This window comes from Chlorocebus sabaeus, chromosome 22 (genome assembly GCF_047675955.1).
Source record: "Chlorocebus sabaeus isolate Y175 chromosome 22, mChlSab1.0.hap1, whole genome shotgun sequence".
Taxonomy (NCBI): Eukaryota; Metazoa; Chordata; class Mammalia; order Primates; family Cercopithecidae; genus Chlorocebus; species Chlorocebus sabaeus.
Genome location: NC_132925.1, coordinates 2988726 through 3012341, shown reverse-complemented (window position 1 = coordinate 3012341; position 23616 = coordinate 2988726). Strand labels below are relative to the sequence as shown.

Here is a 23616-nt window from a genome sequence, read left to right as displayed (position 1 = left end):
TCTATCTCCTCTGCACGTATTTCTATCTATATCTGATTCACAACTGTGAGAATTTTCAGTTGCCACAGAATCACTAGGAGTGTTTTGGGTGAACATTATGAGTAAGTAAAGTGTTTAGACTAACACTGAAATTAAGAAACTGATTCAAGTTCTATGTATACCTTTATTGGGCAATGCTATCATCAACTGCTTATTCCACAGGAGAATTCTGTACTAGTGCCCTAAAGGTATCCACCGTGTGTAATGAATCAGCTTCTTTCCCATGCATCTAGAACAGTTCTCGTTAGGTATTATCCTTAGGGGAATTGAGAAATTATGTGATTCAGATGCAAAGTACTGGTTGAGAAAGGCTGGCTCCTCTTCCCAAGGAACATCCTGAAACTTCCCATACACTTGCAATTTTATTTAAGTAATTACACATAGACTCATCATGTTTGGACCCTGAAACTAGAAAAAAGAAAGCCAAGTATTTCACACCTACCTGTGAAGTCTAAGCACTCTTTTGAAAGGATTGCAATAAACTAAAGCATTCTCCATTCTAGTACACAAATTAGTTTAGATGACAATGCAATTAAAAAGATAATTTCAGTGAGCATTTGGTTGTTGCCCTGTCTTTTCACTATTCATATGTTACATGTGCATTTGAAAGCTTGCATGCCAACAGCTTGGTGTACCAATTTATGAGAGTCGTGGCATGTGGTTTTCTATCTGTAATGTTCTGTTCCTACACCCCCTTTGTCTAACACGCTCATTTTTCAGGTCTCAAAGAAAACTTCTTCAGAGGAGCCATCAGCAAAATCCCACCCAAATACCCACACTAGATTTCTTCTTCCTATGATCTGTTCCTTTCCTTTTACCAAGTGCTTCTCTTATAATCTATTCTAAATTATGATTTATATATTGCTTATCTAATATACATAAGACATGAGAGGCTACCTGTGTTCCTCATGTCTGTCTTGTGGTCGAAGCTCAATACATATGTCTTGAAAAGGTGTTAAATGAATGAAATATAAGTCAGAAATTTTGTCTTTTAGGATACTCAGGGATGAAAAGTTGCTAATTTGAATATATATGATTTTGTTAATTTTATTTCCACATATAATTACGCATTTCTTATCTTACTCTCCTGTAAAATGGGAAGAGGGTATCATCCACACCATTTCTTTTTTCTAAAGCATGATATTTTATTGGCTTAAAAATAGGAGATACTACACAAGTTAATTCTGTGAGTAAAGACATTGCTATCAGTGTGACATACTGATACAGAATCTTAGAGATGGAGCAGAGTTGAGAGATTGTGAACAGGCAAGGTCCTTGTTTTCAGGGACAACAGGCCAAGCCCATTGATTTACCCTGAGTCACATAATGGCTTAGTGTAGAGTCTCCTATCATAAGAGTTCTTCTTGGGATTTTTCCCATGACAGACTAGACCTGATCAACCCATCTAAAATGACACTTAAATTTGATTGTGATATATCTTAACAAAAAACTCAACAACAAAGGGTTTTCATGGATTTATTTCATATAATTTTTCCATTTGTTTTGTGTTCTAAATTCAGTATTTCCTATCTTGGTAATAGCATTGAAAGTAGTATTCTAAATATATAGGGTTTAGTAAATTTCTCTGCTTATTTATCCATTAGGTACGGGGATGGCCGTACATTGATTTGATTAATATTTTGTACATTCTGCATATTATTGCGAACATATAGAAATTGATCTTAAATGACTGAATATCAGAGTTTGTCACACAATCTCATTCAAAACAGAAAATAAATTGCAGCAATTTAAATAGTAAGTTAAGCTTAATCTGTGACCATCTTGGGAAAGGTCTGTTATGTCCAAAGCATGTTTTTTGAAACTGTCCTAACAACCAAACCTTGGTCAAGTCCTTTAATCGTTGAAAATATTCAGACAATGATATCTTGTTTGCCTGTTTATTAGGATCATTCTGAGAATCAAACCACAGTAGTCAAAAGTATTTTGAGGACCGTTGATGGCAGCCTCATTATAAAGCGTTATTTTAAGTTCTCCTGTCTTGATTTTCAGTTCCTGTTCATTCCACACTAAACTTAATAATTTGGAAAGGTGAAAGATATTTAACTTCAAAAATTAAAGCAAACTTTTTGAATTAGATATTTCATGGATCATAAAACCAAACACTTGTAAAACCGTAGTATATCCTGTTTTGGTCAATGTATAGGTTTACATCAATATATGAGCCTCAATATGTAAGATATATACCTTGATGGGCTTTATAATGTATAATCTACATGCCCATTTTTGTACAGGTCCTTTGAAACACCTACTTGTTATTCTTTATAAAGTTCTTTTAACTTTACGTAAACTGACTCCAGGACCATAGAGGGGTAAAGTATGTTTAGATGCAGAAGTAAGGCATTGGACACCAGAGATTGCCAAACAAAATATTTTCTAGTTCAACAAATAATCTTTGATGACTTTGGGAAACAATATACTGTATATTTTCAAGTTTCATCTAAGTACTATAATGAACTTACATATGAATTAAAGTCCTCAGTTTTGATATCATACAATGTTGATATGCTATCCTGCTTTGACTGTTGCATACTGTTTGTTAGTATCCTCTTAAATCTCCTGAGATGATTCTGGAGTTTTTGTTTTTCCAAATAGTTTTCCTAAAAAACAAGTCTTTTGGTTTATTTGTTTGTTTGAGACAGGATATCTCTCTGTCGCCCAGGCTGGAGTGCTGTGGTGTGAACATGGCTCACTGCAGCCTCAATCTCCTGGGCTCAGGTGATCCTCCCACTTCAGCCATGTGAGTAACTGAGACTACAGGTATGTGCAGCCATATCCAGCTAAATTTTTTTTTTTTTTTTTTTTTTGTGGAGATGGGGTCTCACCGTGTTGCCAAGGTTGGTTTTCTAAAAGGCTGGGATTACGGGCATGAGTCAGCACACTCAGACCCAAAACAGTTTTGGATACTTTTCCAAAAGTTAGTTCCACCCACATGTTAGTTTCAGTCAAAGTAACGTTACAGGACGTAGAGGACTGCCTCACCAAGTATGCCTATGCTGCCTTCCACATGGAATTCCGCCAACTCTTGAAAATCACTGAGACGAAACCTGATATGGTTGCATGCTGCTAGTTAGCATCCATGATCTATTAGTCAGAATAGACCTTCCAGAAAGCAGAAAGTGTCTCAGAAATTGGAGTAATCAGCCAAAAAGAAAGTTGTACCTCATAATTCAAAATAATACCATATATTAAGCAGAAGTACTGTATTAAAATGATACAAAGTGAACACACATGGTCAAATAACAAAACTGCAGTAGGAATTTCGGATTAGGTTGCCACCCCAGCATAGAAAGCAGACATGCAAATGTTGTTTCTTCTCTTACTTTTTTCTTAAAATATATGCTTACACAAGCAGCTAGAGTTTCTTCAGTTTCCAAGCACTTTGATATATCTGATCAGGCCATTAAATGTCTCCCAATAGCCAAGGACTAGTGGGATTTTGCTACTGTCAGGGAGCACTTTGTTTAATTATAGGTTAAAGTAGTTTGCCAAATTAAAGGCCCAATCTTTTGTGGGTTCATGGATGATGTCCTAAATAGTTTATTTAATTCTCAGTGTTCCATTTATCAGATGAAATATTTCTCTAAAATGTAGTTTTAGAATTTATCTTAAAGAATTGTTTATACATTTTATCTTTAATTTGGACAAATATTTGCATATCAATACTTTTTAGTGAATTCCCTATTTTTAAAAAGTTGACTTTTCCAATTGCTTATAATCTTTCTGAGTGCTTATGATAGTACGGACTGCATTTTTTTCTTTCTGTTGACATCAAGCAAAGTGAATTGTAATCTTTAAAAAAAAAAAGTAGTACATTCAAAAGGGCATTTGATTTTACAAGATATTGTGAACAATATCCTTTCCTTAAAACAGGGTTCAAAATGCAAAAATCAAAGACATTTTCTTAAGCCTTTTGGTTTTCAGTTATTTTTAATCTGATCACTTTACAGGGCATTGAGATTTCCTTTTCATTATTTATAATTGGTGATGATTAGCATTATTTCTTCATCTTGCCCACATTATCACTTTTATTTAAATATTCTCTCTCAAAGAATAATTCTAAGTTTTATGGTGAGGCTAGTATCTCCTCAATCTAATGCTGATTCTGCAATTCTTTTGTTTAAAGGTTAGTTACTTTAACCAAACAGCTCTTGGTAACATCTGACCACTGCCGTTTTTATCTCCTTAAGACCAAAGAATTTGATAATATGATAAATTGTACACTTGTAAAATAGTCTGTTGTGCATTAACAAAATTACTACCAGATGATACGGGTTTACTCTTCTTAAATCTTACAAATCGAGGTGATCACAAAGCTTTAAAGGCCTATTGCATTAGAAACAGGCTTTTGCTTAAGTCACCTTTAAGAGCATCATACTGTATGGGAACATTTCAAAAGCAGTTGGGCTGAACCTGTATAATACTGGCTGAAAATAATGTAAATTTGTCTCTTTGAGGAGATAGAGTACAATTTACTAAGGAATCCATGATTTCTTATTCCTTAGTCTTTTCACATGCATGGTGTCACTCTTCTCTCACCTCGATATATCACATCACTGTATTGTTCCATGCATCATGCGTATAAAAGATCATGCCACACTTGCCCATCTTTATTAGGGAAGCTTGTAAATACTCTGTTTAACCTTTAAACATTCATAATAATAAGCGCATGTTTGCATGGGAACAGGAGAGCCATTCTTCTGCATAGAAATGCATGTGGGATATTTACCTTACAACATTAGTCCTACAGACAACACATGCAAATATGAAATGTAAACATGCACATTGTTTTTTTTTTTCTGCTGACAATTACATGGACTAATGGCCATTAGGTTGGATGTCCAGATTGGTCAGGCTTAAATATGGGGTGTGCTGGAAGGGGGAACTTCAATTTAATGTGCTCAGGAAGGTCCATGGAGAGCAACTATTCATTCTTCCAGCCATTCAATTTGAGGATCTATACATTTAAAAAATACTGTGAATTTGTAGTTTGTGGCGTGGGAAGCAAAAAGAAATGTAAGCCGTGGTTCTCTGTCTCAAGGAAAGCCCTCTATCGAAGCTTTATGTTGGATCTATGTAGAATGACCTTCAGTGCACTTACCAAATGATCTGGAGCAACTTTTGATATTCTCAGAGCCTTAATTTTCTCATCAAAAATGTAGGAAAATACACTTTCTGAGAATGTTTTCAACGTTAAAAATGATGCATGTAACAATGCTATGTACGTAGCTGGTGTTGGTATATCACAGTTCTCATTAATTAAAACAATAGCAATAATACAGATTGTTGCTTAAATACACTGGCACATTTATTAAATTTACCACAGATTCACTGATGCATTTTTTGTATACTTGCAGAAAGAACTGTCAAAGGCATTTTACACATAGAACATAATTTTTTTCAGATGTTAGGCTTTTGCAGTTCTTAAGTTCTTTAAAATTTCTATAGAAACTCCAGAGAATTTAAATATATTTGTTATTTTAGTATGGAGTGGTCAGAATTTGAATTTGTCTTCTACAGTGCAGTATAAAATAGTGTGCTTTTAACATAAATTTGAAGATATTTGGCTTTTTTATTTTTCAGAAGAGATGACTGAAATCATAAGAATTCTGTATGTCCAATCTCTTAGATTGTGAAAAATTCTGATAGTGTACTTTCTATGTAAGTGCTGTGTTTTTAAATGTTAAAACTAGGAGAAAGTTTTTGCCATCACAGAACATATATTCTATGCAGAAGAGAGGCAAGGAATGTCAGATCAAGCTTTTCTCATTGATTTTACTTTGTTCTTTAATCTTCACACTGACTGATGTAACTTCTAGTGGACCTTTCCAATCCCTAAATGCTGGAACTCTTAGATAGGTTTCTATGGAAGCAACCTAGGATGCACAAGGTTCTGATTTCTCAGCTCAAAGTTCCAACAGTATAACCTAGACGTGGGTTAGAAGCCATGTAAAACACTGATATCCCTTAGTACAATTAACACCATTTGCATTACATTTTCTGTTCAGCATGCTTTTGTCTTGGCTATGGAATGGAACCATTTATGACTAAAAAAGAACGTTCCGAATAAATATCCCTCCGAACAGTTTTTACAATACCCTTTACACAGATCATTTTCTCTGTTATTTTGTTTTCACCAACAACTATAGAAATAGAAATGGTCAGGATGAATTTATTTTTATTTCTTATTTGTCCATGAGTTAATTATTAGTTCTCAGGAAATAGCAAAAAGTACCTATTTATAATTTTGAAGTTTACCCCACTAGAAAGCTCCTTTTTAAGCGCTAGGTCAGACCTGTTTTTCTAAGATCATATTTTCTTCCTCATATTGAGGAGTTAGCCTACTTGCTTCCTCTTAGGAGGTGTGTAGAAATATTTTAATTTATGTTAAAATGTGTATTGTTGAAGATATGGGATTTATGTATGTTTTGAACATGTTTTCCATATGAAATGAGGCACAAATTTGCCAAATGAGTGAGCTACATTCTAGCATAATCTCGTGTTCAACAAAGGAGGGTGAAGCAACTGGCCATATGGATATTGAATCTCTTACCCTGGTCTGATGAGCCCTAACTTCTGATTAATCAATTAAGCTTGTCACTTGCAAGCTCTTCTTTTTCTCCTTTGACTCTTTGGGATTCAAATACCACAGAATGTGCATGAGTGTTTACTTCAATTTGGAGCTATTTTAGGAATATTTCTTCTATAGAATCTTAATTAGTAATATTAAATGTGTTTTATATTTTCTAATAAAAAATGTATTTATATAAAGTAAAATTGGTCAATCTGTATCAAGGAATCCCTTTCATACCCAACCTTGGTTTGACTTTGCCATGGTTGTGTCTTCTACAGAATGTAAGTCAATGTAAATTTCAAGGGTAAAAAGTTATAGTGATCTCTGGAAAAGGCTTTATCTTAGCAAGCATTTGGTAGTGACGGAAATTTCTCACACTGGACCAAACTATAGAGCTAAGTGTAAGAACCCACAGAGAGGAAAAGGGATTCACTGTTGGCAAAGTATTTTCAGCTGGTGTACTTGTAATTCAGAAGAGCCAAGAGTTTGAAAACGAGCTTTTCTCCCCTCAAATACTATGAGCATTTGTCACCTTTATTTCTAGAGTATGGTCATAATTCCCTTGTAGATTTTTATTTCAGGCTGTCTTAGCAGTGACTGTATGTAAATTCAGAATTAGAGCCAGATGGCTGGATGAGGTGATAAAAACGAAACCTGGTTTTGTGGGAAAGTGAAAATTGCCCATAAGACTTTGTTTTTTACCTTTAAAACAGCAGGACACTGTTTCATGAGACCTGTGAAGGAAATAATACATTAACTTTAATAGCTATAAGCTAAATCAATTTTTCATATTAATGCTGAATGCTAGCATGTAATCTACCTAGAATTTTCATAGAGGTAAAAATCAATTAGCTTTCTTACTTTTAGAAGATAGCTAACAAAGGCTAAAACCACTCTTTATATTGCCTCCTTTATAGGATTCACTTTGGGGTTCTAGTCTTAATGACTTGGGAACCAGACACCTGGGGAATCTGCTAAAAAGCCTTCACTGTTTTATCTGCTGTCCATTTCATCAGCACTCAGCAGTTGTCTGTTCCTGGTTAATACTATAAATTAGAAGGGGCTTTCCTGGCTGATTGCTTATGCTACGTACCTCTGCTAGCCCAGGAAAATGGGTGTCCAGCAGAAAAATGCCATACCCAAGGCTTCATATTGTCTTTGAGCTACGGTTAAGCAAGCAAAACTGGTATGTTTAAAGAGGGCTGTGTTACTTCTTTCTATTATTTATTAAAGTTAGGAATCATAAAAAGGTTCTCTGGTGATATACTTTTGATAGAGAGCAAGATACTAATTTATACTTTCACGAAGAAAATCATCCTTTCCTTTAACTATGTCTCTCTGCAGGGTGGCTCCCATTACCTGCAATTAGCAGTACAGCTCTTCCTGGTGTAGTCTATAATCAAATTATCATAGGTGTGCTTCTGCGGCAGCAAACAGCCAACTACCAATTTATAAACTGCTATGAGGAAGAAATGAGAAGTTTAGGAGGAGAAATGGAAATAGCAGGGAAGTGCAGCTGCCAGAGTCCTAGGCGGGGACTCTCCCAGGCCTGTGTTCTCAGCTGGCAGCTCACCAAGCTGTGCAAAGAGCCACGTGTTCCCACTGGGATAATTGCTTTTTCTGCATGAGTCTCTTGTTGCTTCTCTCTGATGATCAAGAGTGTTTAAACTCCTGGCTGAATTCATGGTGGTTTTCAAATGGTATTGTGAAGTGTACCAGGAAACAATGAAACTGGATCGTGTTCTCTTGTGTGTATGTAGCCCGGGCAAATGTGGGACGCCAATGGAGAGATCCGAATTGCCTATTTTTCCTCTCAATTCCACTCCTAAGAGAGTAGTTGAAAGACCTGAAACAAGTTGTGGCTTTTCTCCATGCAATGCTGTCCTTTTTTATGTCACCTGGAATTTTTAGAATGGTCATGGCTTTCAATTTGTCATTCTCATATTTTCTTTACAATGTGTATGTACTTGCCCCAGTGTCCTTTTGTTATATAAAACATTTTTTGTGCAAATCCCAGGAACATTATTTACACTTGAAGCAGGCTGTAAATGATGAAATAGCCTTCACTTGAGAATGGACTAGTGAATAATTTGTAAAATCTAGGTACTTTTTGCAGTTTAATTGAAAGCTGACTAATCTGAGTATAATTATTTTGTAGCCTAGAAGAAAAAGCAAAATCTTATAAATGTTAGTATACAATCTATTTTCCTTAGTTTCATCCATCTTGGGATACAGTGCTGTCATTTTGTGTTATGAGTTCATATTAGACTGGTCTTGAGTTAAAGACAGGTTTACCTGACAGCCTGTGGACGCACAGCATGAAACCAGATCATATCTAATCAAGAGACTTGAGTGGGAAGTAATTAAAATAATGCATTTCTCCTTCCTCTTTTTCCTTCCCCTCCTCCTTCCCCTTTCTCTCTCTTTTAGGTCCCTGTGAACCAGAATAAAATAGGAATAGAGCGAGGTAACAAATTTTGGGAAAATGAATAAAAAATCAATAGCTTTTATAAAAAATACAAAGATAAAAAAATCTTTAATAAACTTTGCTAACCAAGAAGAACCGTGACTTGGCTGAGGTTTATTGTTTATTTAATCTAAAATAAAACATTTGCTTTGATATTTAATATAAAGTCATTTTGTCATAAATGCATAGAATTTTAAAATTATTTTATGAGATTAGTACAAATAAATATATAAAATATACATTTTTATAGAATATATAAAAACAAATTTCTTGAAATTTGTTCTTACACTTAAGAGAAGTATTGGTCACTAGATCAGTAAGTATAAGTTGCTCTCTATCAATGATTTTTTTATAGTGATGGTTTTGAATTGATTTATCAACAATTTACATTTTTATCTAATACCTAACTACATTAAAATTTAGGTCTTAAAGACAAACCGCAAAATTATTAATGTGTATGTTCAGAAATATAATTTATCTGGATATGATATTAAAGCATAATAGTTAATAAAAACATGAAATTATTTAATAAGAGATGTAGTTTTTTAAATTAATCTTTTTGCAGTACCTACTGGGAATATGACAAGGAAATATTATAAAATAAGAAATACTGTATTTTCTTTTATATTGTATAATATCTGAATTTTATGAATTATTTTTACTTGATTATATATTTTTAGGTTACTAGGATACTTTTGAGATTGATTATCCAATTCTTTGTCTATCATTTATACAAAATAATTATGGTACTAGCAATGCTTTTGCTTAATTAGAATGCAATAAAGCATGATTATTTTTGAAAAATAGGATGGCATGCATTAGACAATATGAATGCTTTAATCTGAACTAACATTAAAGGCTGATATTCTTGCAGCCAGATTGGAAAGTAATGGGTATTACTTTGCCTTCTCTTATTCTCTGCACCCTCCTCAGACAAGTTATTTTTTTCTGGATTGTTACTGTTGTTGTTGTTGTTATTGTTAATTTGATGCCAAAATTTAGAGAAATAAAAGCCGTTATTGTTGTGACTCTTCTTCATATGTTTCTGTTGAAAGGAGTCCTTAGGGACCATCTAAAACTGTCCTGCAGCTGATTTCACCAAGGGGAATGTCTGGGGGCTATGACTGGCCATCTGGGTTACCTGCATCTCATTGTTGTTAAGAAGCCATGCCAGGCACTTCTGTAGTTCACAACAGCTTGCTCTCTATTCTATAGGTCAAAGATCCAGGCAGAATTGACAGCATTTCTATGAAGAGATATTCTTCACAAGGAGAGTTAGTGGTGAATTGTTTAAGGATGATACACTAGACTGTAATTCAAAACCTCTCATCTCACTTACTTTGCAAAATAGTGTGAAAACGAGTTGGTGGTAACGAATCAAGTTTTTTTTCTGAAAAAATAATTTCTAAACTCAGGTGCTTTAGACAACTTCATTCTTCAGGTAAATCCCACTTGTCAAGCCCTTACTACTGTAAATGAATATTTTCAAGCCTTTAATCTTTTCAAAGATTATAAAAATTTAGTACTGCATAATTGCTTATTGATATGATGATACCTATGTGTGTCTTATCTGTGTTAGTTGAAACGTATTTCTCTTTTAGCATTATAAATCAATATTCTATTATTCATTGTTTTGATGTATTTTTAAATAGTATTTTTAGTAAAGCACAGATTTTGCATGTAAAATATATTAAAGGAAATGAGATAAATTCTATGACAGTTTGGTGGTTAGCAATTTGAAATCATCTTTGAAGCCCTTAATATAATTAGCGGTTTTGTTTTTGGTCTGTTGAATTCAAGTCACATTAGGTTAATGTAATTAAAAGCAGAAAAGAATTTGTGTAGCCAAACTAGTTAATTAGCTCCAGTCTGTTTAGTGTGTTAACCTAGAGGTGTATGGATAACATTGTGGGGGTGATGTCTGAAAAAAAAAAAAAAAATTCCTGTGTAACAGATACTGCAAATCATCTGACTTGCTTTAGGGTAGAAAATGAAGACATCGCAAGGAGTTCATTTTAAGTTCATCTTTATTTCTGATTGTGAGCACTGATTTCAGGGTAAGCTGTATACTCTAGAATGACCCAATCAAAAAACTTACTGAATTTATGTTTTAAAAGGGAACTGAACGAAAAAAGTTTACTGAATTTACTTTTTTAAAGGCAGTATATTTCTTTGTGTGCAAAGGTAAATTTTTTTTCTTGTATTCTGGAAATAAGAACACTGATGCTAGTTTTTTCATGCTAACCAGAGACATAAAATGGTTTTCTTCACTTTTGGTAGAAAAGCTACATCTTAAACCTGATTATTCTCTATAATTATTCAGTAAACAATTCAGGCAGGATTTCCTACTGCTCAGAGAAGCCTTTACCCCTAGGAAAAGTAGTCATTTCTAGTTTTCTACAGGGAAAATTCGTGGTGTATAAAAATCATATATATTAAACACATCAAGAATTTTTACATTTTTATGTCTCTAAAACATTTTTTTAAACCTGAGACTATTACAGAGAAAAGTAGAAAGTTTAAATATATTTAAACTTTAAAATTCTTTATCTTCTTCTCCTCTCTCATCTGTCTCTTTCCCAAAAAGGAGCAAGACCAGTGGGACATTTTTTTGTTTTGCTTTGCTTTCATCAAGTATGTATATAGCTAAGGGCCTCTTCAAGCACTGTCTAGAGCTTATGGAAATGTGGTCTTCTAATGTGGTTACTATTGTGGGCTGGTAAGGTATATGGTAATGAGGAAGGAAGACCTCTGCCTTGAATTTTTGACACAGGCTAAATGCCAGCACATTGTCTGAAACTTTAACATGTTCTGCTTCTCCACTACCCGGATTATGTTAATTGAAGCAGTGCTGCAGCAGTTCAGTGTTTAACATTGTGTCTGTTCATTACACAAACTAGTTTTTGATAGGTTTACAATTCAGCTGTCAAATCCAGCCGCAGGAAGAGACTTGCCAAGAAATATTTCAGCTTATTTTAAATAGTGCTATTTTCACATTTGTAGTGTTTTGTTTGTGTTAGACATATTTTTCTTCCCTATGTAGACAGAGAAAACGTTCATTTTTGACTTACATAGGGGCACCACAGTTTAAAATGTATAAACTCACCCTAAATTCACAATCAGTATTTTTATATGACTCAACATAAAATGTTGATGTCTTTTTGCTTTTGTGTCTGTGTGTGGCAGAGTCTCACTCTGTCGCCCAGGCTGGAGTGTAGTGGCACGATCTCGGCTCTCTGCAACCTCTGCTTCCCAGGTTCAAGCGATTCTCCTGCCTCAGCCTCCAGAGTAGCTGGGACTACAGGCACGTGCCACCACACCAAGCTAATTTTTTATTTATTTATTTTTTAGTAGAGATGGGGTTTCACCATGTTGGCCAGGCTGGTCTCAAACTGTTGAGCTCAGGTGATCCACCCGCCTCGGTCTCCCAAAGTGCTGGGATTACAAGCGTGGGCCACTGCACCCAGCCAAAATGTTGACTGTTACTGGGAGGTACTGCTTGAAAGTGTGTTATATTCAATCAGGGTCATAGTACTATGTCATTTTTCTGTTCTTTTGTTTATTGAAATGAACAGCCCACCATGAATTCCATATTTGTGACCACTGAGAGTAGAATTATGGCCTTTTAAGGTCCATTTCAATGTAGTCATTGACATAATGCCAAAATTAATTTGAATTTTTGAAACTGAAAGCTGTCATTTTTCTCGTTTTTTAAGTTCATTTGCCCTACTCTGTGGTTTGTTCTTTCACTTTTACCAGTTTCTATCTCTGTCATCCCTGAGGCAGTAAGTGTCTCCCAGGCTTGATGAGGCTTGTTTATTTTTTCATTTTTTGTAACATCTACTTTGGGGTCCTTAACCATTATTGTCAGTGAGTATATAACAGAATGTTGTATTTTATAATGAAATTGGTTTTTTGATGAGGTGGGAAATTTATGGGGGAGAGTATTTATACGAATCTGGGAAATCTGAGCAGTTTTTCCTTAAATACAATAAGTATTATTTGTATTATCTAATTGTATCGCTTCCTTCCTTTTGTCATTTGAATCCAGCATTTATTCTTAGTCCAGAACTGGGTCTTTAGAACACAGTTTCTCAATCCCTGCATTATTGACAGTTTGAGTCAGATGATTCTTTGATGTGTATTTCTGGCCTCTACTTATTAGATACCAGTGACACTGCCCCCCACCCCACACTCTTCAGTCCCCCAGTCCCACGCCAAGTTCTGACAACAGAATATGCCTGCAGGCATTGCCAGGTATCTCCTGGGAGAGGGGAGGTGATTGCCTCCATTGAGAACCACTGCTTTGGATGAGATAATAATGATCTATAAAGCCGAACATTTACTTGTTTCTAAGTCTTACGCTGCGTCAATGCAAATATATATTTTCCTGATGAAACCAGTGGAAGTTGCTTTAGTAATTACAGTCATGCATTGATTAATGACAGGGATACGCTCTGACAAATGCATTGTTAGGTGATTTGATTGTTGTGTGGCCATAATAGAGTTTACTTACAAACCACATGGTATGGCCTGTTACACACCTAGGCTATACGATATAGCCGATTCCTCCTAGGCCACAAACCTGTACGGTATGCTACTGCATTGAATACTGTAGGCAATTCTAACACAACGGCAAGTTTTCATGTCTCTAAATCTATCTAAACGTAGAAAAGGCAATGCATTGGGGAACGATCTTACAACGGCCACAACATCACTAGGAACTTTTCAGCTCCATTATAATCTTATGGGATCGTCATCATATATGAGGTTCATCCTTAACTAAACCTTATTATGTGACCTATAATTGTAATTTTAATAAAAAGCGACTGATTTAGCCTAAGGAAGGAATATTGTTTTTTATTAGACAGATCAAAAACAATATTGAATCATTAACTGCATATGTGTAATAAATAATTATAATAATAATGTGCAGGCATTTTCTAAGGGCTTCATATGGTTTATTTCATAATCTTCATAATATCCTTAGAGTTCTATATTAATAGGATTTCCATTTTAGAGTTGAAAAGCAGAGATACAGAGGAACTAATATCTTGGCTAAAGTTACACATATATAATAAAAAGTACTCTGACTCCAGAGCCCATGCTCACTTTGCTTTCCTAAGTATATGTATCTGAAAATTTATCTAGGATTTAGAAATCTTTTTAAAAAATGTTACATTTTCGTATATATTTTGTTGTCTTTGGGCTTTACCTAGGTAATTTTGGTAAAGAATACCTTGAGTAGACAAACAAAGGTGCTATTTAGTTGACCTTATTTATTCATTGATGATTAATATCTCTGCTATTGTTACAAAAAGTGCATTTTTCTCATTAAAAGTGTTTTGAAAATTTAAGATTTTTCAGGCCTTGAATTTGTTTTATATTTTTGCATTGATATGAAAGTTTTACATGTATGAACACTATGTAACCATATGCTTTTAGTCATATTATGTTACTAATGAAAACAGCTTTTCGTGATGCTTAATTTATCCAATAACATTTCTTGTAGAAAAATTTGACAGAGTAAACAAACTCCAGCTTTGTTTACTTACAAAGAATAGAGAAAGTATTTGTAAAATGCCTGGTGGGTTACTTTCAATTTACACAGCCAGTGTGATTTAGTTGTAAAAGATGGCTATAAAATAAATTTTGATTGAAAAGAAACAGTTTTTCTATCTATATTCAATACCAAACACATGGATATGGGCTCAGAATAGATCTGATAGATTTAGTGATACAATATTTTCCATGATTAAGCCAAGCGTAATATATAATTGGAGCTATAGTAACAGGGTGTATACTACGAAGTCCTTGGGCCTTTATAGCTCTCTTTGAATCTTGGTTTACCTCAGCTATTGTTTCCTCCCATTCATCTCGAAATTGGAATTTTTTCATGTCTGTGGATCTCCTGGCAGTCCCCTCATTACTCTTGTTAACTAAATCCCCCTCCTTCTCCGTTTGTATGGATTCTTTCAACATATAATAGCATTGGGCTGTCATATATAATGTTAATTGGTGCCCCACGTGTGCATAAGCAAGTTGAATTAAAACTCTACTTTCCCAAGTATTTAAGATGTGTAAAAGTGAATTAGTACTATATTATACTGAAGCTGTAGAAATCAATCTACGCTGTTGCAAATTATTTATATGTTATTATCCTTTGACTCACAATTTTTCTATGTATTTGAATGTCTTAAAATTGTCCTTAAAGCCTTACATTTTATGGTAAGTAAAAATCATTGAACACCTACTCACTTTTAAAACAAAGAGAATGTTAAATTATGTGTTTGTTTCCTCTAACTTTGGTATATCCTTTATGTATCGTTGTATAATTCTTTCAGCAATAAACTTGTCTCCCAAATATCCAGAGACTTCAAGGTTAGATTCTGAGGCATAACAAGAGGCTCCGTATGCTATCCAAAGTTATAGAACTAATAAAGAAACATCTAGCTACACCTCAGCTCACTTAACTTCCATTTCAGATATTGGATTTTTCATCTTCCTCTTTTCCTGTAATAATTTTGTTTCCTTAAGGTTTTTGGAAATGCTTATGCGAGTGTTCCAAAATCAGTGCATGAAAGGTTACAAAAGTTCCTAGGAAGATTATGATAAGATGATACTCAAATTGTTCTGGACCTCAAGAACTCAAGTTTTTTAAACTCAAGTTTATCAAACATTAAGATAATAAGGATGTGAGCTGTGCATTTATTTTCATTTGTATAACGCATATAGCCAAAGACACATATCTTACCTAAAGTCTTCACCTTGTTCCAACTTGTTGTGTGACATTGCACAAGTCATTTCCTCCCACACAATTTTTACTATTTACAACGCATTGTAACAGGGGATCCCATGAGGAATGACGTGTGCTCCTCTGCTTCAGTGTTCACACTAAGGTCAGGGGACTGACACTCGGAAGCATAATTAACCCATGTTGTTACAGTGCACGTACCAGAGGTATGTGGGAGGAGAGGTTGTACTTTTCTGACCACTGTTCCCTTTAGTGAAAAGTCAGGTTATTTTAACACTTCCCCACAGAGTCTCCCAGCAGGGTTATGATAAAGACAGAAATTTAAATGATATATTAAAATGACTTTATGAAACAAGATCATTAGCAGTATAAACCAATAGCCTTAAGTTGGGTATACATTTAAGAATCCCACTTTGCTACGTCCCAAGGAAATAACTGTACATATGAGAAAAGTGTATACAAAAAAATGCTGATTTCAGTGCTGTTCATAAGCGGAAAGAATGAGATATCTATATTACCTGGCACTGATATCTTAAATATCTATCAGTAGGGGAATAGCTAGGTAAAGTGTAGTAAACCCAAACATTAGAATTGTATGTAGCCATGGAAATTGATGCTGAGGATCTGTGTAAAATTTCTTGAACATTTAAAATATAAAAATGCCTCATACTGTTGAAAATGCAGATTACAAAACAGCATATATAACATGATTCTACTTTAGGAAAATTATGTGTATGTATATATATTTATATGTGTATATGTATATATAAACACATATTCACTGTAAATGTGTATCTCTGTATATGCATGCGTGTATGTGAGTGTGTATATATACACACATAATTGAAAGACGAATGTTCAAAAGTACTAACACTAACGTGCATTTTTTGTGTGACATTTTCTTTATATTTCTCTATTTGAAAATGTAAGTATGTATGAAAAAATAAAACAATTTAATATATCTTATAACTGTTATAAACCTTATAGAAATATTTTAACTTGGATAACAGACTAACAATAGTAGTTTACATTCAACAACAGTATTTTGAGTGACTACTGTGTGCAGGCATTGTTCTGGGTATGAGAGACAGAATGATGAATGATGCAGAGAAAAATCCCTGGATGGTAATCTGGAGCAGGCTGATCATTTGTTTATGATGCTACTGAAAAAAAATCAAATTCTAAACCCACAAAAATTAAAAACTTTGTTAATGTTTTGTTTCCTCTAATATTTAGAGACTTGGCCAGAATACCTAGTTTGGATGCCTTGATTAAAATAAATTCATTTAGGCATTCAAAACTGTGAGGGGACCTCACCTTTACAAAGCAGTAGTTTCAATGAACTCCTTAATGTATTATGAAAAAAATGTGCTTGGATGTTTTCCTCCCTTCCTCCCCCACTCCTTCCATCCCTTCCTCCCTCTCTCCCTGCCTCCCTTCCTTCCTTCTTCCTTCTTCCTTTATCTAGTTGGTAACTATGAGGTAAAAACCTCTATGAATAAACCTTCTGGAAATTGTCCCTAATGAAACCTTTCTAAGATCAGGACATTGTAGATATTTGTGGGTAATTGAACTCAATTCTCATCCAAAAGCGTGTTAAATTAAGGATAGTCCAGTCTTAATTCATGTTTAGTTTCAGTCGACTTCTTGTACTGTATGCCTGATAACATTTAAAATTAATTTGCATTCAATTATATGTTCAAGAGTGTACCCAAATGTGTCGTTCCTGATGATTTATTGGGACCTATTCATTCTCTGCTTCCCAAGTCCCCAAAACCAGCTTGGGTGACAGCAACATCACGTTTTTAAGGAAATGACAGGTTCTACTATGTTTTTGCAATGAAGATACATTCCTTTAAAGCAACTCAGGCAAATTAAGTTATTAGAGACATCTTAGTTAATTCGTATAATGCTGGAATACATTTTCTTGAAATCACTTATAACTAATATATATTTCTATATTAGTTATAGTCATATGGTATTAAGAATTTTATTTTTCCTCTTGCTAACCAAATTATTCACGCAATTTTTTGTGGTTTTTCACTTAACTAAATAATATGAAATAACTTGGCCGAGTGGGCAACAAGTTTCTAGCTATACAGAATATAACTTTACATGAAATGTAAGTAAAGAGAAACATTTTTGCTTTTTTTATATTGTACCTTTGGAGTCAGTTCTCTTTAAGGTTACTACCTAAAAACAGCAAATACTACACATTAGCTGTTTGATGTAATTATGCTTTGATGTATATGCTTAGAAAGTAGTCTTCATTTGTGAAGACCTCTGTCAGGTAAACATAGCTGAAGCAATTTTAATAGTATTCATGTGAAACTTTTTTTTAAGATACGAGGAGGAAAACTCATGATCACTTACACCCGTAAAAGTGACGCTGGCAAATATGTTTGTGTTGGTACCAATATGGTTGGGGAACGTGAGAGTGAAGTAGCAGAACTAACTGTTTTAGGTAAGTGTAATTTTATTTAATCTTCTTACTGAAAAATAGATCTCTTATCATTTTATATCTGTATAGAAGGGAGAAAGAAATATTGTTAAGCCAAGTATTTTTGTGGGGTACGTAGAAAGAGGAGAGAAGAAATCAGAAAAGCAGCCTGAGGTAAAATAGCCAAAGATGTGGGAGGAGCACTAGGAGGAAGCACTAAACCTAGGGAGAAGCTTCTAGAATGAGCGGACTCTGTGGAATAATTTCCTCACTAATATTTTAAATTAAAAATATGCTCTTACTGAACTCCTAAGTGTTTTTCAGCTGGTTCATTTTAAAATTTTACCTTAAGGTGGCTCTTTTTGATTTTAGAGAGACCATCATTTGTGAAGAGACCCAGTAACTTGGCAGTAACTGTGGATGACAGTGCAGAATTTAAATGTGAGGCCCGAGGTGACCCTGTACCTACGGTACGATGGAGGAAAGATGATGGAGAGCTGCCCAAATCCAGGTACACATCAGAGTTTCATGATTTGATTTATCAACTCAGCATTTCTACATTTTTCATCACATCATCTCCACATCCAGGCCGTTAGAATAGTCCATTCTAGAATCCTCTATCAGGGGCCAGATACAATACTGGAGATAATTAGAAACAGGAGGTTGCCATCCTGCTTTCTCTGAGGCTTTCAGAGAAGAACTGTGCATTCATGACCCTGGGCTGCACAGGGAACACTTGTAAAATGTGATATTCTTTCATATCACAGGTTTCTCTTCTGTTCAGCCAGATAACAGTTAATACTAATTTTTTGGAATGGTAGCAGGCAGGAAAGGGAGGAAGGATACAGCATTAAGGATGTGTCCGTGAGCCAATTAAAAATCAGGCTTCCTTTCCTCAGCTAAAGTATCACCAGGGAATGGTAGGAGAGGTCAGAGTTTCTTGATATCTGTCAAGTCCTTAAATTGGCCAGGAGCAGAGATGCATGAATCAGGGAGCCTTAGGAAAAGAGCCAATAAAATAAAGGCTTTCAGGTATTGTCAGTGGGCTGTCTTCTCCAGTATGTTCACTCATTCAGCAAACATGTGTTGAGCCTTCTCTCTAGGTGTTGGGATTACAGTAGTGGTTTAGACATAGTTTCTGCTCTCAAGGAGCTCACAAAATGAAATGTATTGATAGACACAGAATAACAATATCAAGCTGGTATGATTTGACTCTGTGTCCCCACCCAAATCTCACCTTGAATCATGAGATTCACATGTTAAGAGCGGAACCAGTTGGAGATGATTGAATCATAGAGGTGGTTTCCCCCATGCTGTTCTTGTGATAGTGAGTGAGTTCTCATGAGATCTGATGGTTTTATAAGCGTCTGGCATTTCCCCTGCTGGCACTCATTCTCTCTCCTGTCGCCCTGTGAAGAGGTGCCTTCCGCCATGATTGTAAGTTTCCTGAGGTCTCCCCAGCCATGTGGAACTGTGAGTCAATTAAACCTCTTTCCTTTATAAACTACCCAGTTTTGGGTATTTCTTCGTAGCAGTGTGAGAACGGACTAATACACAAGCTCTTTTGTCACATAAAGGTAAACCTATGCCAGCTCGGGAGGGGGGGGGATTTGAATTCTCAAAGAAACATGACACATAAGTAACGTCTTGAAAAATATGTATCAGTCTGATAAGGAAGAAGAGAAGAATATTCCAGGAAATGGGTTATCACAACATAGACACAAGCTGAGAAGGAATGTCATATCTTTTGAGTGGCATAAAGTTTAGCATGGCTAGGGCATAGGATTTATGATGAGAAGTTATGAGATATCAGGTTGAAACTAAGAAGGGCTTTGTGTAATAAAGAATTTCTAATAATATATGCACATTGGTGAGCCAAGAGTGTTAGTATAAATAGGTTTACCCTTTAGAAAAATTAATTTTGTTGGCCACACGCGGTGGCACACACCTATAATCTGAGCACTTTGGGAGGCCGAAGTGGGCAGATCATTTGAGGTCAGGAGTTCGAGACCAGCCTGGTCAACATGGTGAAACATCGTCTCTACTAAAATACAAAAATTAGCCAGGTGTGGTGGCACATGCCTGTAATACCAGCTGCTCGGGAGGCTGAGGCAGGAGAATTGCCTGAGCCTTGGAGGCGGAGGTTGCAGTGAGTGAGCCAAGATCGCATCTCTACACTTCAGCCTGAGTGGCAGAGTGTGACTCCATGTCCAAAAAATAATAAGAGGAAAAATTAATTTTGTTAGCACTATGGGTGTTACATTATTCTGGGGAGAGGCTAATGGCAGGGACACTATTTTTGTGGTTGTCCAGGTCAGCGATGTAAACTATCTGAACTGGGAGGTGAGATGGAGACAGGGCTCCACAGTAAAGAGAAATTTCTAAGACTAAAATGACAAATTGGAGGAGTTGTTAGATATGGACAGCTGGTGAAAGAAGATACGTAAATGTGTTAAGGAAAGGAGTTGGTTTATGTTAGGGGAAGAATGGAAATTTTATTTAATACATTAAATATTAGGTGCCTATGGAATATGATGTCTAATTATTAGTTAGAAATCCAAATTTGGAACTTAGATGAATTAGGGATAGGAAATGTTTGTGTAGTAGATCAATATATAAACTATAGTAGATAACTTAACTCAGGGAGATCATGTAGAGTAAAAAGAGGACTAAAGTGAAAGTTAAAGGAAAACCCAACATTTAAGGGGAGGGAAGATGAGGCAAGACAAGTGAACTTGAAAATGAAACTGGGTTCAAATTTCAACTCTGCCACCGAACTAGATGAGGACCTATGCCAAGTTGCCTTACCTCCTATACCTCATTTTCCTCATCCAAAAAGTGGAGGTGAGCATAACAGTTATTTCATACCATTGTTAAAAACTTAGAAGGATAAAATCTATAAAACATTTAAAGTCTGGCAAATGATAAGAATTTAATTAATGGTCACTATCTTTTTGTTTTAGTGTGACCACAGGAGCTTGAGGAAATAAGTAAATAAATGCCAACTTTACCCCAAAATGTTCTTTTAGAAAGTAGTTTAGTATGTTAGTCCACATAATTATAAAAACAAGCTTTTCTTCTGCCAGCTGACTTAGAGGAATACCACATTTTACTGTTTCTTTTAAATTATCAGAAAAGAATGTGGCATGTGCTTTGAAGCATTGTGTGTATAATGATGAGATCTTTCAAGTGGAAAGTCACTTAACTGTGCTTTCTTTTGTTATGTCATTAGATATGAAATCCGAGATGATCATACCTTGAAAATTAGGAAGGTGATGGCTGGTGACATGGGTTCATACACCTGTGTTGCAGAAAATATGGTGGGAAAAGCTGAAGCATCTGCTACTCTGACTGTTCAAGGTAGGCATTGGGGACGTCTTTGTTTCGGTGGTTTGAGCATGCAAAACATAGTGCTGACAACTGAAGAAAATATTATGTATAGGACTGTGTTACATATAGACTTTAAGTATTGCTCTAAATAATGTATTTCAAACATATTTAAAGAACACATATTGTTTTGCCTATGGGAGCTCTGTAAGTGTTACAGGAAGTTGAATTAAATGTTCAAAATTATGTTCAAAATTGAAATAAATGTTCAAGATAGTTCAAAAACTATCTTGGTCAAGTAGAGGCGAAGAATGTGCTTTAAACTCCAGGTCTTCAAACATAGAACCCTTCTAATCTTTTAATTAAATGACAGCTATTTCTGTCTTGGAGGAAACTTTGTCTTTGGAGGAAAACAAATCTTTCATTACTTCAAGATCATCCACTTTCAAGGGCCTGTACAATTTGTAATAGAAAAAAAAGATTCTATTACTCTTTAGAATGTAGGATTCATTGAATAGGGACTTTGCCATTGTTTTATGTGCATGGAGTGCTTGCATCATAACAAACACTCAATAAATATCAGCTGATTGAATGAATTGCACTTGTACTTTGCTAATTTTGATATAGATTTATTATTTAGTATCATATGATCCCAAGTGGATGCCGTGTTCTATGGCTACCGGGTTTTTGAAAATCAAAGTCATATCTTAAGCTGATAGGAGGAAATGGATCTGTCACCTCTTTTCCATCCATAATCCAGAAGTTTTTCATTCTCATAATCCCATTTTGTTTTTCTCTGTGATGTCATACTGATTATTTCTCACTATATCTCATTTGAGAACTTTCCCCCCTTTTTTTTTTTTCTTTTTAAGTGGCAAGTTGTTGATCGTAGAATTTCAGAGGCAATGACTTTTAAAGAAACATTTTATTGGTTGGGAAAAAAATTCCTGTTTTGACAGTATATATAGTAAATGGAAGTTCTGGCCATAAACCATTTAGCTTGTTTTGGGTCTAATATTGGCAACACTTGATGTTGTCATCTTTTCTGAACACTGTCTCTTCTAAGACTATTTAGGAAAAAAAGGTGACTTTTGAGGGAGCGCTTCTACTGTGGGCTTTGTACAAAAGAGCCTTGTGGGCTTTTTACACTAGAAAAAAAAGAGTAAAGAATATTTCCTTCCTGTCTCTAAAGCCATTATGTCCCACTTTGGGGTTTTTAGCTCCATCTCATAAAAAACAAAAGGAAAAAAAGAAAGATCAAGAACAAACATTGAGTTTCTAAGCCCAAGACTACTTCTCGTTAATGTAAGTTAGACTTGAGCTCCAAGTAAAGCTAAAACTAAGAAAAGAAAACCTCTTCACATTTACAGAAAGCATAAATTTAAGAGGTGTCAAATCCGAGTTCAAAAGCTCTCCAGAAGGAGTGAAAGTAGCCAGGATGAATACAAGACATGAAAAGGTGTGTCTATCTCCAGGCAATTGTGATAAGGAGGTTGACTGTCTATTACGTTCGTCAGTGAAATGTGTTTCACTTTGTGTTTTCAAGTACTTTACCTTGGTAGCCTGATGCTTTTATAACTAACAGCTATTCTGCTGTGTATGCAGTAGACAGTGAAATCACAATAGAGTTTCTTCCTGCAATTTTAAATTCAGTTACAAAACTCATTCAGCCTTCAGTTTTCCATATGGAAATCTTGCTCTCTAAGCCTTGGTTTCAATGGAAATGGGCACAAATGATCAAATCCAGAAACTACTAGAATTTAGAATTTCTCATTTCAACTGTGTTGTGTTTTTTCTATAAATGTTTAAAAGATCTGTGTATAGTTAAGGATATATTATTCAATATTAAAATAAAATATGCCTATTAACATCACTGTTAAAACATCTTTAACATGCTAGAATAATAAACACAGTATGTTAAATAAAGTAACATGATTCCCAACTCCAAAAGATAACTAAGAAAAAAACATTCCAAGGAAACCTGAGCAGATATGCCT

General features: G+C 34.9%; 1 protein-coding gene across 8 annotated transcripts in view; it reads left to right on the top strand.

Annotated features, from left to right (window-relative positions):
• ROBO1 (roundabout guidance receptor 1) overlaps window positions 1–23616 on the top strand; it is a 1151566-nt gene that overhangs the window by 1022679 nt on the left and 105271 nt on the right. For all 8 annotated transcript variants that reach the window (XM_073009653.1, XM_073009651.1, XM_073009652.1 and 5 more), the window contains 3 exons: window positions 18196–18316; window positions 18665–18803; window positions 21525–21652. In XM_073009653.1, the coding sequence (XP_072865754.1) occupies window positions 18196–18316; window positions 18665–18803; window positions 21525–21652 (388 nt within the window). The remainder of the gene's footprint in view (window positions 1–18195; window positions 18317–18664; window positions 18804–21524; window positions 21653–23616) is intronic.